At 42.7% G+C, this 18,743-nt stretch overlaps 1 protein-coding gene across 4 annotated transcripts in view; it reads right to left on the bottom strand.

Moving 5' to 3' along the window:
* CHCHD6 (coiled-coil-helix-coiled-coil-helix domain containing 6) overlaps window positions 1-18,743 on the bottom strand; it is a 212,064-nt gene that overhangs the window by 53,137 nt on the left and 140,184 nt on the right. For all 4 annotated transcript variants that reach the window (XM_060271405.2, XM_088662345.1, XM_060271406.2 and 1 more), the window contains one exon: window positions 7,897-8,032. In XM_060271405.2, coding sequence (XP_060127388.2) covers window positions 7,897-8,032 — 136 coding nt within the window. The remainder of the gene's footprint in view (window positions 1-7,896; window positions 8,033-18,743) is intronic.

Below are 18,743 nucleotides of genomic sequence, written 5' to 3'. Positions count from 1 at the left end.
TTCACATGAACCTCCATGTACATAAAGGACCAGGATCATACCCATCTTGCCTCCAAGCCTACATCATGTCCATGTCTTGGACTGTGATCATCTCCCAACATTGGATGGATGGATGGATAAATGATAGACTAGGAATGTGGCACTCCTTGCATCTAACCTCCATCCAATATTAAATCCAATGCATGTACATGAAGCCAGACTGGAAGAAAGAAGTATATCCAGGGGTTGAGAAGGGGCACAAAATTTCTGCATTACATACAGAACCTACAACATGGATGGCAAATCTGCAGCACTCCAAATGTCCCTGAATTCTAACTCCTTTCATCCCTGACTGCTGGCCATGCTGGCTGGAGCTGATAGGAGTGGGAATCCACCAATATTTGGAGGGTCAGACGTTTCCTATTCCCTACTCTATACACTTTGTTCTGCATAAATAAGGTGGTTAGTTTTAAAGTTACTGAATTAAATGGAATTCTGAATTTGACTCTCCACATGTAAGTAATTTGCCTTTCTTTGGGCAAGAGGCAATATTGACACTCACAAATTTGGATTCCTTAAGAAACAGCCAAATGAAACATAGACTTCAGATTTCATTACATATTTCTGTCCTATCTGATTTCATTACCACTCTCCACCCTGAGGTCAAAACCAGTTTACTATGACATCTACAGGAACCATACACCACCCTGTCAAAACTGATACAGCAAGTCCTTTCAAACATGGTGTTGTAGTTGAGCCAGACTCTCCCACACTTATAATGCCAAACAGGATTTGTGTTTCTTTGGGTGTTCACCTTAGGTTCAAAGGACTTCTTTGTCCATCCCATTGAATCACCAAGCTGAAGACTAAAGCCAATCCTGCTACCTTCAGAGCCCATGTTACTAGTTAATTCTTTTAGTCAGCTGACTTAATCCTTCTTCTTGGGCTTGCTTCTAGTGGACTGTAAAAAATGTAAGAAACATCCTTGTCCCAAGACACAGACTCATGCAGGTCCACCTATGGACACTGCCAGATCCTAAAGGTCCATAATTTGCAGCAAATAGTAGAGCAGTCATGATGGACCAAAATGAATTATGATAATTTGAAGTCATTGCCATCTTTGCCTCCAATGAAATAAATTCCTTAGTTGGGACACCACTACAGGTAAGGCTCTATACAAAAAGATATACACATTGCTGGGACCACATGTATGGCCCTCTGCTGATCTTATGGCTGAGGTTGGCTGGCATGGAGAGAGGTGCTTCATCAAATACTTAGGCCCTAGATTGTTTCAGATTGTGAGCATCCTGGACAATATACTCCAGGTGAGATCTAATCAAAGAGTAATACCATTACATCTCACAATCTGGACAACATATTCCTGTTACTGTAATTTAGAATTGCCTTAGCCTTTTTTGTGTGCTGCTGACTCATGCTTAGCTTGTGATTTACAAAGCCTCCTCTTTTTACATGTACTGTGATCATGTCAAGGGTCATTTAACATTTATTTGTGCATCTGATTCTTCCTAGATGAATGTAGAATTTTACAATTATCTCTGTGGAAATTCAGGTTGTTAGTTTTTATCCAGTTCTTCATCCAGGCAAGACAACCTTGGATAATTTTTCTGTCTAATGTGTTAGCTACTCTACACACATTAGTGTCATTTGTAAATCTGTTGAGCATCCTGTAAGGGGGAGGGATTACAGAGACCCCCCCCATCAGAAGCAGCCCGTCTCCAAGCAGTCATGAGAGCGAGGGGCCTGAAGGGGTGAGTCAGGAAATGGAGAAGGAGTGCCAGGGCTCTGGCAGCACTGGAGAGCCCCTGCTCCACAGGCAGGAAGAGAGAGAGGCGGGAGGAGTGGACAGGAATAGGGCTGACCGTAGACCCTTCGCCCCAACACCGGAATTGAGAAGGAGGAGAAAAGGGAGGAGATTCGCTGTCCCGAGGCTTTTATGCTGGTCCAGATCGCGGAAGGGGGCAGTCCCGGATTCTGATTCGGAATGAGAAGACATGAAACCGTCAACTCACTACACTGTAAATAATGTGCACTAATAAAGACTTTTGAAAGACAAGCATGTGGAAGGTCGTTACTCAGGAGTAGTCGCAACAATCCCTGACACATCCCTTCAAGCCCTTTCTCTAAGTCATTTATAGAGATGTTAAACATACAGGGCCCAGGACGTAATCCTATGACATGTCACTTGTCATATCTCTGCAATTTTCTGAAAAGCCTTGATTAGCACTGTTTGGGCACTGACCACCGTACCAGCTACAAATCTACCTAACAGTAGCATAATATTTTTAACAACTTTTCACAAAGAGTATCATTGGGGACCTTGTTGAAAGCCGTGCTAAAATCAAGCTATACCATATCCAGAGCATTCTCATACTCTACTAGGCAATAATTCTATCAAAAAAGGAGTTAAAGTAATCTTCATGACTTAAAAAAAAACATTCTTTTTCATATATGTGCACAAACTGCTTAATGATCAGTTCTAGAAACTTTCCAAGTATCACTGTCAAACTGAACAGTTGGTGGATGCCTGGATTTTGTTTCCCCCTTTTTGGAAATCAGGAACATTTGCTTCTCTCCAGCTGCATGGTACTTCACTGTCCTCCAATTTTCAAGAATTATAGACAAAGGCTCTGAGATTGCACCTGCAAGTTCCTTTACATCCTAAAATGCAATTTTTCAGGACCTGAAGAATTAGGATTCATTTTGGGAGGACATACCAACTCTATCTGTCATGGCTACAACTCCTTCCCTTCACCATCTGATTTATTTATTTTTGCCAGATTAAGAACAGTTTCCCTCATGATGAGAAGACTGGGACAAAGTAGGAGCTCAATAGGTCTATCTTGTCATCACCCTGTAACATTTCTCCATCATCTCCTCTCCTGACCAGACTGTCACCTGCCCTGTCCATCTGGGACACTCCAATGTGCTCAAATTCCTTTAGATAAACTCACTTAAACCAGATTTACGTTATCCAACATAGAACACACAGACATCGCATTAACATATTCTATTTTTCTACCACTAATATGATATTCAAACAATATTATTTGAATGCACAACAGTAGGAAATGCCACAAAATCTTAGGATTTTTGAGCTCCGCTTGAATTAAATCAAAACGAGGGGGAAATTGTCTTCCTGATGACACTGATTAAGTCTCCGTTCCTACTGAAATCCACCCACTCACATCAGAGATTGCTAACGCCGGTTTAAAGGTGAGTGTGTGGAAGTGGGGAGGGAGAGGAACTAGAATAGGACTGTTGCCTTTACTTCTCCTTCCCTCTCCCTTCTGCCATCTTGACAGATTTTGCTTCCCACAAACCTATCATCACAGATGGTAGGATGGCCCAGGAAACCTGCCACAAGTTTTTGAATAGTAGGAGAAAAGAAGGAATTCATGGCATATTTTTGGCTCCTTGAAATGGCAGGTTGTGTGTTCAACTCTGAATTTCATGGTCTTTCGTGGCATCCCTGCAAAGAATGTATCTGATCTCACACAGTTACCTGCTCAGTAGTAGCCACTAAGGGAGGAAAAACAGAATCAAAAACAACAAAAGATTTTCCTGGCATGTTGCTGTCCCCCATAGTAAATCAGTATGAAATGCCCTTCAATATAACATCATTCTAATAGTTTTGTTGGATGTGGGGTGGGGAGGGCTCCAGCAGGGTTTATGGTACATGGAAGTCTTCTTGAACTAATCTAGCCTAGGAGTTGAAGAGAGAGAGAGGAAGAGAGGAAGAGAGGAAGAGAGGAAGAGAGAGGGAGGGAGGGAGGGAGGGAGGGAGGGAGGGAGGGAGAGAGAGAGAGAGAGAGAGAGAGAGAGAGAGAGAGTACCCCCTTCAAGTTAATAGGATATTTCAGTGCCCTCTGCTGTTACCAGTTACTCAGCTTCCAATTTACTCTATAATAATGTCAGGTTGGGGCTTCAGGCTGGCTGGCAGCTTCCCAGCCCCTTTTCTCAAATGGGTTGGAGCGGCAGCCTGCGAATATGCAGAAGTTTAATGCAATCTGTCTTCTTTGGTAATCACATTCCTCCTGTACTGTGTGCTATAAAGATGTATTGGTAAATGCATTTGCTAAAGATATACTTCCAAAAAAGAAAGTGGGGGGGGGGAGGCTACAAGCCTGATTTACAGGAGGGAAGGCTTGCATATCGGAGGTTTGGCAAGGGATGAGGCGAGTTCTGAAGAGAGCTGCTTGGGGGGAAAGGATTGTTCCACAGCAATGCAGAGCCTTTTTTACTTTAAAGTCATGGAAGAAAAAAGAAAAGCACACCTTTGGGGATCTGGAGACTTCAGAAGATACCAGAGAAAAGCCCTTTCCCTGGCAGCCTTAACCTTGCTGATTTGCAGACATACAAAGACCTTCTTTGTAAACAGGAAGGGGGAAAATCCACCAGGACTTGCAACAGCATTTGAGCTAATATATCCTGACAATTTCCCCATCTCCTTCTGTCGGGGCTTCTTCTGGGAGCTGGTTGGCAGTTTGCTTCATGTTATACTTAAATCAGGCATACAGCTCCCCCACCCCCACCCCTCACAATTTTAATGGAAAGGAAAAAGGCTCTCTTCAGACACCCTGAGCCTCTCTCCCTGTCACATGACTGCCCCCACCCCAACAATATCACCTGAACCTGCCTGCAAGCACATGTCTCTCCTTTGTAAATCTGAAGTCCCATGTTCCATGACAGGCTCCAAGGAAATGCTTGGTCAGCCTGGCATCATACACTGAATCAGATTATGCTATAAACCTTTCTTCTCCTGCACACTGGAAACTTCACAGAATATTTTAAATCCTTCACCAGCCTGAGATTATTGTAATGCTTATGGGAGATATGGTACATTCTGTGCTCCTGCTCTATGCATTCCAAAGTGCCCCGATTTCAGGTCGATTTCAGGCTAATCCATCCCAGGCTTTTACTATGACTATTTGATATGGGAATATGAATTAAGATTGCTTTGGCTGTGTCTCTGCACTGGAACTGAGAGACTGAATCCTCCAGTCTAATTTTGAAACATCTACTCTCATGATCACATCATATACATTTTTTTCTGACCGAGGAATTAATCTTTGCATTGGGAAAACACATGCACCTTTCAGTATGTGCATAGCACTGCAAGCGTCTTTCAGCTGTGCTGGAGTGCAGGATATGAGATCGGGACACCGACCTCGTTGCTTGTGGATACAAAATCAAAAGACACTTATACCACCATGCATAGGAGACAAAGTTCATGTATCATGAGAATGCTAGCAAAGGCAACCAATTTCCCAAAATATAAGGAGCCCCGTAGCATCTGGAAATAACTAAGCTTATTACCAAGGCTCCCAGAATTCTGGGACCCAATGCCCATCTTTGCATGTCATGTTAGTAACTGGGCCTCAATGAACTGAAGCACAAATTGGACTAGAGTGTTCTCGCCTCCCCTCTTCTCTTCCTGTGCAGCTGGCAGGACTTCTGCCAAGTTTAGTTTTCACTTTTAAAGAATTTTTGAATTGGTGTTACATGTGAACCAAGAACCTCAGTTCAGAACAAACTCTGGCTAGCATAACAAACCAGCTCTTTATAACGATGGTTTAAGCCTACCTTATATTAGGCATGGCCAAACTTGACCCTCCAGCAGTTTTGGGGCTACAATTCCCATCATCCCTGACCACTGGTCCTGTTAGCTAGGAATGATGGGAGTTGTAGTCCCAAAACATCTGGAGGGCCAAGTTTGGCCATGACCGCCTTATATGATAAATAGTCCTCCTGTTCACAGTGTAATATCACTTACCCACATCATGACATAATTGCTATGTTTCTCCTCCCTGCTCCACATCATTTGATTGTGGGAGCAGTGAAGCACACATCATCAGGGCAAACAGGGTGATATTGTGCATATGGGGAGCGAGGGAAGAGCGTGACATGGGGCATGGTGGTTAAAAATAAAAAACTTAAATAAATTAAATCATTCTTTTCTTTTAAATTTCAGCTTTCATATGTTTCTTTAAAATTAAATGGTTTAATATGAAATTCGAACTTAAGGCCAGCATATAAGTCCCAGTTTTGCGTTGTTAAAACAACTGTGGCTAATACAATCCAGAAGCAAACTGAGATATGATACCCTGATTCTTTAATTAATGATTTACATTATAGCTTGATACTGCAGGTCAGAAGCTGGCAAGCCATAGCAGGTACTAGAATTGGTGTGATTCCTCCTTAAATGCATTGCATTCCAATTTTACATCCTAATACCAGAAATTCAGAATGTGTTGAGTTCTGAAATATTTATATTTGTGACTTACCAAATAGCATAGACATTCCACCTCATGGAAAAACACTATTTTGCTCAATAGCCTTGCTTCTAGACCCCAGGTAGATCTCAATGTTGTGCATGTTTACTTGAAAGCAAGTTTCATTTTATTCAGTGAGATGTATTTTCAATAAGGGTGCATAGGATTGAAGGCATAGCCTTCAAGTATGTGATCTCCTTGGAAGTGTACAATGCCTCATCTATAAACAGATATAATTTAGGCATGTGGCTTCATGGCTTTATGTTACTAGTTCCATTTGGTTGCAGTGTGTATTAATTGTTAAAAACCCCAGTTAAAAATGCATGAGTTTCAAAATGGGAAATTTGATTTAAACTGATAATTTAAATTGGTCTTTTTTCTTGGTAGTTTAAGCCATGATTTAAAGCTTGATTTAAAATCAGTCCCCCATGACAATGGGCTGTTGTTTTCAGCATAAGTCGATGCCTAATATAATGTCTAGTTCCCTCATAAAACCAGAAGGTTGTTGGCTCTGTGGGTAAAGTTGCATAATTGGAAACTCATATCATCCTAAGAAGCAAACCATTTGGTCTTTATTAAAGGATATCCTATTATCTCAGCAACAGCAAAAAGACTCATTCCCTTTGAAGACACAGAGACAATTATGGAGTACCAAAGCTGGTGCAAAAAACAATGCTGTGTTCTAATGATTTTTTTTTATTTTTAAGGAAACTGTGTGTTTGGAAGATAAAGGCCATGTTGAAGAATGCACAAGTCCATCAAAACCCAATAGCAGCTGGTTTAATAATATCAAATGTTGGCCAATTTGCCAAAACCATTCAAAGTAGAAATTATCAAATGAACAGGTCATAACTTTAAGCAGCGAATGAAGTACTGATTTTGGTTCCAGGCCAAAATTAAAGACCAAATGTGAAGCTCACTGAGTAGCCTTGAGTAAGACTGTACCATCTTGGCTTAATTTACTTCAAAGGGCTACTGTAAGGATGGACAGAACAAGACTTATAAAGAGTGGTATAGAAGCTATTTATTAATTCAGAGTGGTATAGAAGCTATTAATAACGTGAGCTTGCTATCAATAGGTTATTCCATGAATGAAAACAGTTCTCTGTGGCAGCCAATACATATTCTCAAGCTTTCATGTGATTGTCAAGACTACAGTGATCCAGTAGTCTGCATGAAACGCTTAAACCAGTTTATTTAAGACTATGGTTTTATGTGCACAAGTGCTTTGCTCCTCTCCTACTTCTGATTGCCCCACACAAGGGAGGAAATGAGAGCAAAACAAACCACATACTAACCCGGGCTTGTGGTTTACTTCATCCAAACACACCAGAAGAAGTGACTCAGGGTTTACTCCCCCTCCCCCCACCCCCACTGGGCAAAGGCAGGAATAAGGGGAAAGCACAGCGTACCTGTATATTAAACAATAATTTATTCTAAATTATGGTTTAATTTGTATGCAACCATATCCAGTATGTAAATCAAGCCTCCAATTATCAGTGCTTGGAGCAGCAGGAAGATTTGGCTCAGGGAAAGGCCTTCTGATTGACCATGCCCACACCAGTAATGAGAAAAGAATATTCACCTGGAGTAAAAGTGAATCTGGCAGGGAAAATGTAGTTACCTTTTGTGCTAGCCTAACACAACGCTGATACTCCTTGACCAACTCTGAACAGTTGAGGGCTTGGTGTTTGTTTTCGCCGTAGCATGTCAGGATTGCTGCCTGAAGGTTTGCACATATAGGTTGTGTGTTTCTCCGCCTGTAGGGACAAAGAAAGAAAGAGAGAGAGCCTTGTGACTGTCCCAGCTCATCAGTGCAACCCAAAAAATGGTGCTGGTGATGCGAGTGCCATTGGTTCAGCCTCACTCTGGACAATCCAGAGTTCCCTCTTTTTAACCAGCAGCAGGCTCACTGGCTAAGCCCTAGCTTCAGACCTGGAGATCCCTGGTTCAAACTCTGGAGTGCCTATGTCCATAGCAGTGATGAGCAACATGTCTCCTCCTCCTCCCCCACATACATGCCATGTTACGGAAGGGCCATAGCTCAGTGGCAGAGCACATACTTTGCAACAGAGAAGGACCCAGGTTCAGTCCAGTTAAAAAAAAATTCCTGGACTTGGGAAGGCTTCCGCCAGAGACCTTAGGCTAGAGAGAAGCAGCAGGCAGAACAGACCTGCTACCAAGCTAGAAAGGACTAGTAGTCCAACTCAGTATAAGGCAGCTTCATATGTTCACATACACTTACATTGCTAATCCCTTCCTCTTGATAAATAAGAAACACCCCCCCCCCCAAAAAAAAAGATTCTGTCATACAAAAGGGTGTCAGGTTCCTGAGTGGACATGCTACTGTCCCATTGTGACATCATAAGCAGCAGAGAGAACTCAAAGCTGAAATTGTTGATTTAACAAAAACAGGTAACTTGTCCCTCAGGTAAGCCTCCATACCTGAGGCCTAGATAGTAGCCAATGTTCCCCCCCCAAAGGGATATTGGGGGGGGGGTGATTCTGAAAATTGCAGGTCGATTAGTTTAATGCCTATCCCAGGAAAACTAGTGGAAAGATTGGTCAAATATAAAACAACCATGCATGTAGAAGAACAAGTCTTCCTGTTCCTATTTTATCTGTAAGCTGACTTGAGTCCCTGTCAGGGAAAAAGGTGGGGGTATAAATAACTATATAATAATATATTTTTAAAACAAAACAAAACCCTGAAGCAGAGACAGCAAGGCTTCTGCAATGGCAAGTCCTGTCTCGTTGACATATTACAGCTATTTTGAGACTGTAAACAAGCATATAGATGCGAGGTGATCCAGTTGATTTAAGTGTATTTTAAATAGAGGGATGCAGAAGGTGGACCCACCCAAGCATCAATATTAGGATATGCGCTTTTAAACTTATTCACAAACTATCTAGAGTTAGGGGTGAGCAGTGAAGTGGCCAAGATTGCAGTAAATTCCAAATTATTCAGGGTTGTTAAAACAGAAAGAGATTACAAAGAGCTCCAAAGGACCTTTCCAAACTGGCGGCTCGTCCACACTTCGCTTGTTGCACACCTAGAAAGCATGGGTCCTTCCACTTTCCCTGGGAAAACCCACTCTTTAATGCTGAATGTTTGCTCTGATTCAGTGGTAAAAAGCAGGTTTTCCTGGGGGGAAGCAGCAGGACAAGCTGAGGTGTAGACGTACCCTGAGTGAATGGCCAGCAAAATTGTAAATGTAATTCAATGGAAACAAGTGTATAGCGACACATGGTGGGCCAAAACAAATCTTAATTTTACATATACGCTCATGGGGTCTGAACTTGTGGTGACTGACCAGGAATGAAACCTTGGGGTTATAGTAGATAGTTTGATGAATATGTCAACCCAGAGTGTGGCAGCTGCAAAAAATGTGAATTCCATTGTAGGGATCATTAGGAAAGGAACAGTAACAAACTTATAACTGTAAGGTGTATGGGAGGTCACTCCTAAGCAGCAGCCCCTCAAAACTGGAGGGAGCTCATCTTTTCCACAGGGATAAAATACTATGAAATACCTTCCAGAACCGTGGAACAAGAAAGAACTTAACAAGGAGCTTCAGAAACTCATAAGGTTGGCATTTTGTTCTGTCGCTGAAATTTTAATATCGTTCTAATCATCCGAATGAGCCCCTTGGAAACAATACCAAACAGAACTAGGTCAGGAAATACCACAAAATCCCTCAATTCATTGGGAAAGTTAAGACTCTTAAAATTAGGTTTTTAACTCAGAAAGTTTGTTTTAAAAATCTAGCAGAACATTTTATAACTTCAAGAGAAGCTGGGAATGTGATGTTTAATGTCAAGGTCAATGACACCGCCCCTATTCTATAACCATCTGATTTGTGAACTAGCCTGATGATCTCTAAGATACAAATGGTTCTGTTTTTGCTCTTAGCCTGGGCTTCACCTGCCTGTTATCCAAGAGAGAGAAGCTTCAACTAGAAGTAAATCTCTCTCTCCTACCCGTCCTCTCTCCTTCTGAGAGCTCTTTCACCCGAAGTATTCAGTCCTTTGAAATTTTGTGCTTGGAAACTTAAGACCAGGGGTCAGCAAACTTTTTCAGCAGGGGACCGGTCCACTGTCCGAGACCTGGTGGAGGGCTGGACTATATTTTTTTTGCAGGGAGGGGGAAATGAACGAATTCCTATGTCCCACAAGTAACCCAGAGATGCATTTTTAATAAAAGGACACATTCTACTCATGTAAAAACACACAGATTCCCAGATCGTCCACGGGCTGGATTTAGAAGGCAATTGGGCCAGATCCAGCCCCGCGCCTTTGTTTGCCTACCCATGCTTAAGACAGTACAGTGGAACCTCGGTTTATAAACACCTCGGTTTACGAATTTTCGGTTTACAAACGCTGCGGACCCATCTGGAACGGATTAATCCACTTTCCATTACTTTCAATGGGAAAGTTCACTTCAGTTTATGAACGCTTCAGTTTAAGTACTCTGCAGACCGTCTGGAACAGATTAATCCACTTTCCATTACTTTCAATAGGAAAGTTTGCTTCAGTTTATGAACAGATTTCCAGAACCAATTGTGTTCATAAACCGAGGTACCACTGTAGTTAAAAGCTGGATGTCTTTTTAAAAGCTTACCTAGCTTACTATGACTTTTGTGTGGCAGAGACTTTGGACTGTATCCAATACTACATAGATGCACTTGTTCCATTTGTGCAACAGGATTTTCCCCTTCTCTTCCAAGGCACTCTCAACATCTATTCCAGATTGTCCTCCAAACTTCTGGAGGAGATTTTGAGGGTGTGCTGGGGGTTATAGGGAGAGGAGAGGACTTTCAGCTGTGCTAGCAGAAGTTGCAGTGGGAGAAGGGCAGCACTGGAATGCAAGCCCTTGCTTCAGTCATCATGTGCTTCTACAGCCTTAAGGGCTTACTACTGCAACATGCAGCAGGGGGACATCTATGGGGAAGTTATATTTGATCTGTAATGCCGATAACTTTACATCTGTTGCAGTCCCGAAGGGAGTTTCTGCTTTGCATGTTTCTAGTTTGTCCTTTCTGGTCTCCTGTAGAGTCTTGCATGGCAGTTAAGATTGTTGAGAGAGACTCATAGTCTTCCTATATTCAATGTATTACAACATCTGAGCCACTTCACAATAATAAGGGCAGTGATGGCAAAAGGATGAAGGACTGCTCCAGTTCCTGAGCGTGACATCCCCCTGCTGTAGTGCCTCCACCTTCTGATTGCAACTCATCAGAGAATCAAGCAAACATTCACCTGCCAAACATATGTAAACTCGTGGCTTCATTCTGTCCTCCGTAGGCATGGAAGCTACTAACCCATTTTTCTTTTGGTTGCAAACAGGCCTTGTCATTGTCATGTAGTAATGAAGGACCATGAGCTCCTTTTGACTAAAGTATTGTGTGGTTTCTTTGTCCATGGAGTTTTCTTGGCAGGGATACTGGAGTGGCTTGCCAGTTCCTTCTCCAGGTGGATCACGTTTAGTCAAAACTCTCCACTATGACCTGTCCATCTTGGGTGGCCCTGCATGGCATAGCTCATAGCTTCTCTGAGTTATTCAAGCCCCTTCGCCACGACAAGGCATTGATCCATGAAGGGGAATTAAGATTGCCGGAAGAAATATCAACAACCTCAGATATGCAGATGACACAACCTTGATGGCAGAAAGTGAGGAGGAATTAAAGAACCTTTTAATGAGGGTGAAAGAGGAGAGCGCAAAATATGGTCTGAAGCTGAACATCAAAAAAACCAAGATCATGGCCACTGGTCCCATCACCTCCTGGCAAATAGAAGGGGAAGAAATGGAGGCAGTGAGAGATTTTACTTTCTTGGGCTCCTTGATCACTGCAGATGGTGACAGCAGTCACGAAATTAAAAGACGCCTGCTTCTTGGGAGAAAAGCAATGACAAACCTAGACAGCATCTTAAAAAGCAGAGACATCACCTTGCCGACAAAGGTCCGTATAGTTAAAGCTATGGTTTTCCCAGTAGTGATGTATGGAAGTGAGAGCTGGACCATAAAGAAGGCTGATCGCCGAAGAATTGATGCTTTTGAATTATGGTGCTGGAGGAGACTCTTGAGAGTCCCATGGACTGCTAGAAGATCAAACCTATCAATTCTTAAGGAAATCAGCCCTGAGTGCTCCCTGGAAGGACAGATCGTGAAGCTGAGGCTCCAATACTTTGGCCACCTCATGAGAAGAGAAGAATCCTTGGAAAAGACCCTGATGTTGGGAAAGATTGAGGGCACTAGGAGAAGGGGACGACAGAGGACAAGATGGTTGGACAGTGTTCTCGAAGCTACGAACATGAGTTTGACCAAACTACGGGAGGCAGTGCAAGACAGGAGTGCCTGGCGTGCTATGGTCCATGGGGTCACGAAGAATCGGACACGACTAAACGACTAAACAACAACAACATTGTGTGGTTTTAATAAGATCAGAGTTGGGAGGTGCCCAGTGAACCACCTAATCCAATATCCTGTCCAATGAGCTACCTAATCTATTCTGATGCTAGTTGTGTAGATGTGCAACATTACTTTGTGCCTTAACAGGAGCCAGTAAAACACCTGCCAGGGCTGAGTTATAACTCAGACCACTCTTTCTCAAGCTCCTATCTTGCCTGTTTGGAGGCCATCTTGGCAGCAGCATCCATGTGTCGGTCATAAGTGATGCTGACATCCTAAACACCAGTTTTGGATGGAATACCTTTTTGCCCCACACACTACGGCTCTCAAGGGAAAGGGCTTGTGGCAGGATTTTCCTTCCACCCAATGACTGACCACCCATTTAGCATTTCCTCATGAAAAAGTAAAACATCCATGTCAGACCGGGCACATTCTATTCATCCCAATCCTCATTACAAACCTTCAGAAGCAGAAGTGCAGGCCACCTGTGTTTCTGCTGGTGCTGCTTTTGCTTCTTCTCTGCTATCAAGCAGAAAGGAAGATTGAGATCCTAAATGGTAAAATCTTCCCTTCCTCCTGTTACCAAGTCAGCTAAATCAGGATTTTGCTTTTATTTTATTCAGCAGAGCAATGCTGTTCTGTAAACAGATATTAAGTCTTCATTTAGTAATTGCTTTATATTGCCCTTAAGGAATATAGGATCATGAGCCACTGTGGCCACTCAGAATGGCTTGGGCAACCCAGTCAGATGAATGGGGTATAAGGAAAGAACAACAACAATGTAGGTTGAGACCCGAGTTCAAATCCCTATTTAGCAAGTTCACTGTGGGACCTGAGGTAAGTCACTTTTTCTCTGCTTAATCTGTCTCTTTCGGCTGTTGCAGGAATAAAAAAGTGGCAACCACATGCATGCTACATTGATATCCTTGGCAGAAGAGCAGGATGCAAGGGTGAGAAAATATAAGGAAGACGTTGTGCCTTCATGGATCTACAGGTTTCTTACTGTCAGCCACCCCCTGAGATAAGCACAGAGCAAAAAAGTGGTCTCACTGCATTTTGATACACCAAGTTACCAAATCCCGAAATCCTCTCTCCCTCTCTCCACGCATCCCCTTTATTTAATAAACGAAATCTCATCAACTTATCCTTCTTCTATTATCACTGCTGACATCAATCTGATAATATTGGCTTGGCGTGGAATCATGCTATTATATGTCCTCCTGATATTTAATTTAAGAGAAACGTCTGCAGTGGGGTGAATATGTGAAGCAAGCTTTTTATTACTGGCAGCAGTAAGGACGGTGGGAGTGAATTAGACATTCATCTTAGTCAGGGCCAATGTAGTTGCTCAGAAGAGGTTCTATCTCTTTTTAACCCTCTCCTGAATGCTTAGTGGGGACAGGTAATGGCAAGTCTAGCAAAGGGCTGCGTTCATTTTTTCTCAGAAGATTTGTCTTGCTGCATAGATTTAAAATGTGGGGAGGTAGCACAAAGCACCTTGGAAGTTAAAGCAAGAATCTTCACAATCAATTCCCAACTACTGCATATTTGGAAGTGCTAGTCAGATGGTTCTATCAATCAAGAACATGTCGCTTCATCCCAACATACACAGAGGCAGCCTGTATTTGCAATTTCTGGCTAAAACTAATTTGTGGCAACCACGTTTTACAAGAAGAGCCAAGATGCAGCCACAAGACAGAGCAACAGTTGCTTGCCAGAAATTCTGCCAATTGTGCTTGGCAGGCTGCCTGCTATGGAAAAGAAATCTTGGATTTGGGCATAGGAGACAGGGTGGGGAGGGGGAGGAGAGAAGTGCCAGCTCCATCAGGGATAAAAGCCCAAGGGTGTACAGCACAAAGGAGGGCTAGACTGAAAGAACACTTAGCCAGGGTTTTTTTAATTTAGATTAGTAAAGGACAGCCTACAGAAGTGCTGTTAATTGTGGCTGAAGGATGCAGCATTTTGACACATCTCCAAGGAAGGGAACTCCTGTGATGAGCACAAGCCATGGGGTGGCAAACATTATGGGTGGGATTGCCCATCACTGGGAGGTTATGCTCTGCAAAAGGGAGTCTTACACAGGCAGATATTTAATAATGCCTTAGTGCATGCCCTTGTTGTACATACTCTTGCCACACAGTCAGAGCTCTCTCCCTTCTGCAGACTGCACTAACTGTATACCTGATAAATGGAGCCCAGTCTCCATTGACCTAAATACCATAACTTGAACTTGTAAGAAAAGAGGCTGGAAAATTGGTTTTCATATGTAGTGTCACATACTTTGTTTTCCCTACTTGCAGCATAAACTAGAACTGCATGTGCTGCAGTTAAGCAGGGCTCTGAAAGGAAAACATTGTACCCTAATACCTCATGGCAAAAGCACCCACATCTCTCAGTCTTTCAGCACAGTAGGAACTGCAGCAAGTGTTGTTCATACATATGGGTGAGGAGAGAAGTAGCCAGTTACAAATGATCAATAAATCAGTGCCTGTTTTCTGAACTGTTTCCAAAGCCAATATTTTTTTTCCAAGGGCATTTTTGTTGTTGCTCAGAAAAGATGTCAGAAGTTCTGTATGAATTTGGAAATATGTAGGTGCCAGCTCTAGAATGTAGGTCTAGATGTCCCTTGGGAGACACTGGACTTTGAAACTGGACAAGGGCTTCACAGTGTTCTTCAAGTAAAGCAAAATAATCAACTGAGGGACCTAAAGGTTAATGGATTTTCAGGGGCCCAGTCATTCAATTCCTTTATTCTGTACTAAGATATAAACACTCAGAGTGAAGGACAACTAAGGACATCATATGCAGGAACAAGGAAACCCCATGAACGAAAAACCAGGTTTTGGTAAACAAATTATGTATTAAGTAATGAGATCATGCACAAAATAGGGGTGAGAACAATCAACTAAGAAAGTCTCCTTCACCATTTGAGTGCATTTAGATCAGGCACCCCCAAACTTCGGCCCTCCAGATGTTTTGGACTACAATTCCCATCATCCCTGACCACTGGTCCTGTTAGCTAGGTATCATGGGAGTTGTAGGCCAAAACATCTGGAGGGCCACAGTTTGGGGGTGCCTGATTTAGATGGAAGCTTTCTGGTATTTCCAACTAGGCAATATTGGGGAAGGGAGCAGCCTTCTCTCTATCCCCATCCCTTTGTTCAATCACTGGTCCCCCTGCTGGTGCATAACGTTTCTTACACAATACCTTTTTGAGGTAGAAAAAGAGAGTGTCAACTGTCAATGCATGACAAATGGCTATGAGTCTAGTTTGTCATTTGGTGAAACTAGTGTGATTATTGTCAAATTCTGCCACACACGTGTGACAAAATAGACATATGCATTTGTTGCATACTACGAGTGAAGCTGGCAAACTGTTTCCCAGCACATGACAGAAGTGTTATCAGTGTGATGTTGCCTTAAGTGGTAAAAAAAAATGAGGGGGCTTTCTTTCATTATGGCTACATAAGTGTTCTAGGGCTGAGTCTAATACTGAAATCAGGTTGCAGGTGAAACCCTATAAACAAGGCTCATAAAACATTTAGCAGGATGCAAGACAAGATAGAAGACAATCCAAACTGTTTCCATGAACTGCTAATCACTGGCAATTCTGACAGCAAAACAGTGAATGCTAGTGTTTCTCAACTCGGGTCCCCACATGTTAATGAACCACAACTCCCATCATTCCTGACCATTGGCTAAGCTAACTTACATGGTGGGCTTGTGTCCAAAAACATCTGTGGACCCAAGGTTGAAGAACATTGCATAATATATAGCATCTCAGAGACACTTTGATGTTCCATGGTAGAGATAACTCTGCAGGTAAACTCTGTTTAGAAATGTGCTCTTTTCATATCTTCCCAAGAGACTGCATCACCTGGAAGCTAAGTGTAAATGGGGAAGCAAAAAATTCAGCAGCTATTGCAAAAGAAAGCCTCAAAGAGAAATTTGATTCACAGCTCTCCTTGATTCAGCACTAATTTAATGTAGAGACTGCAATGGACCTTGTCATAATACTTGACAAAGGCTATAGAGCAGCCAAACCTTTTGTTCCTCATTATGCAAAGTTAAAGATAGAAGCGTGTCAGCACCCTTCTTCCAGAGAGTCTCCCAACTGGGCAAAAAGAGTCCATTAGCAATCACTGTTGATATAAAAGCAAAGCTGAATGCTACAAAGAAGTCTTTATTTTCATTTTTACACAGAATTAAAATTCCGATCTGTAGACATTCATGCAGCAGTTCAAAACTGGCAGGGTTCCTACATTCTTATATTCTTAAGAGAAAAAGAAAACTGAAGCTTATTTATTTCTACGCCATGACAGCATTAACAGAATCTCTCTACAGGCCTACAAGCATCACATATTATTTAAGCCAAAAAAACACTAAGTTCCTAAGGTTGACTAGCAAAGATGAGAGACCTAAAGTTAGCAACAATATGGACTCAAACTACGTTGGAAGTCAAATAGGAATGAATCAGAAACTTGTTGTCTGAGAGAACAGTCTGAATCACAGAAGGAAGTTGGCTAAAATCCCATAAAGCAGAGAAGAAAAACAATATAGCAAGCAAGGAGACAAATGGCAGAGACATCCTGAAGACTAACTGGTTGGTTGAGGCTTAAGCTTTTATTGCCAATAGCCTACTTTGGCACTTGTGTCTGGGAAGGCACACATGACAGAGGCTGAGGAACACCGGATGATACATCAAGTTAACAAGCCACAAACTAAAGAGAACAACACCACATCTTTTGGGCAGAGTACTAAATAAAACATGATGCACATGTTTGTAAGGAGGAATGGAGTGAGCAGTCACATCAGTGCTATTTTTCTAGAAAAAAAGATGCTCACCATCTTCTCTTATAATGGCAATGGCGCCCACCTGAGAGGTGGCAGAACTGAGTTCCAGTGAGTTCCGGCTTCAAAAAAGTCCCTGCAGTCACTGTGGATGAAACTGAACATTAGTCCTATAAATGCCATTGGCAAAGCATAGACCACCTTCTCACCGCAGCGAGATATTCAAAATGTATACTTTAGGTTGAATGCCCTCTTCACTGCATGGTTCTCAGGTGTATCTGGATACTCATCTCCAGAGGAGGGATGGCCACTGGGATATACATGCAACACCATGGTTGATGGTCTGCATCCGTAGGTGATGCACATTTCAATGTGGATCCTGTTTAAGCTGTGGTTCCTGATCTGGTAAATTAAAGTTATATAGAAGCTTGCTTCTGTTAAATGAACTAGCCCTTAGCTGAACTAGCATGCTTGTATTGTTGCACTGTGTGGTAGTTTCATTTCCTACCAGCATAGCATGACAAAACAAGAGCATCTGCTGCGCTGCCTTAGAAGGGGACCTATGTATTTGTGAGCAACTTACACCCATCAGGAGGGACGCCTTCCACATGTGCTGCGTCAGGAAGATTTTGGGCATCACATGGCAGGACAGAGTCTCAAACAAAGATGTGCTCGTCCAAGCCCACTTTCCCAACAAGTTCACACTTCTGCCTCAGTGACATCTACTCTGGCTTGGTCATGTACACGGAATGGAAGATGTCAGGAACCCCAAGGATGTGCTTTATGGGGAGCTTCAGGCCCCGGGCCTATTGGCGTACCAACTCTGTTACAAAGATGCCTGCAAACTTGATGTGAAGGCTGGCAACATTGATCCCTACTGCATGGGAATCCCTGGCAGACGACCGCAGCACCTGGAGACAGTCAGTCAAGTGATTCATACACAGCAGTGACCAGAGGAAGAATGACCACTGAAAGAAGAAACCTCATGGTGCATCTGTAGCAGCAAAGCTGGATGATTTCGTCTGCCCCAGACGTAATTAAAACATGCCTCTCGCGTATTGGTTTTTACAGCCACACCAGGTGCTGTATTTCTCCAATGGTTTGACTCTACCCCCAAAGCCACACTCTTCCATTGTCTCTGGAGACAGTCGGATGCCAGTTGGTAGCTTAACATTTTTAGCTTCTCCTCAGAAACCCCTTCCCCCTCAAAAAAAAAATCTTTACTCCAGTCTCAACCATTCAGCAAAGTCCTAGGGAAGAGGTATCAGGCT

This window comes from Zootoca vivipara, chromosome 2 (assembly GCF_965207765.1).
Source record: "Zootoca vivipara chromosome 2, rZooViv2.hap1.1, whole genome shotgun sequence".
NCBI lineage: Eukaryota > Metazoa > Chordata > Lepidosauria > Squamata > Lacertidae > Zootoca > Zootoca vivipara.
This window is presented reverse-complemented; position numbering and strand designations above follow the sequence as displayed.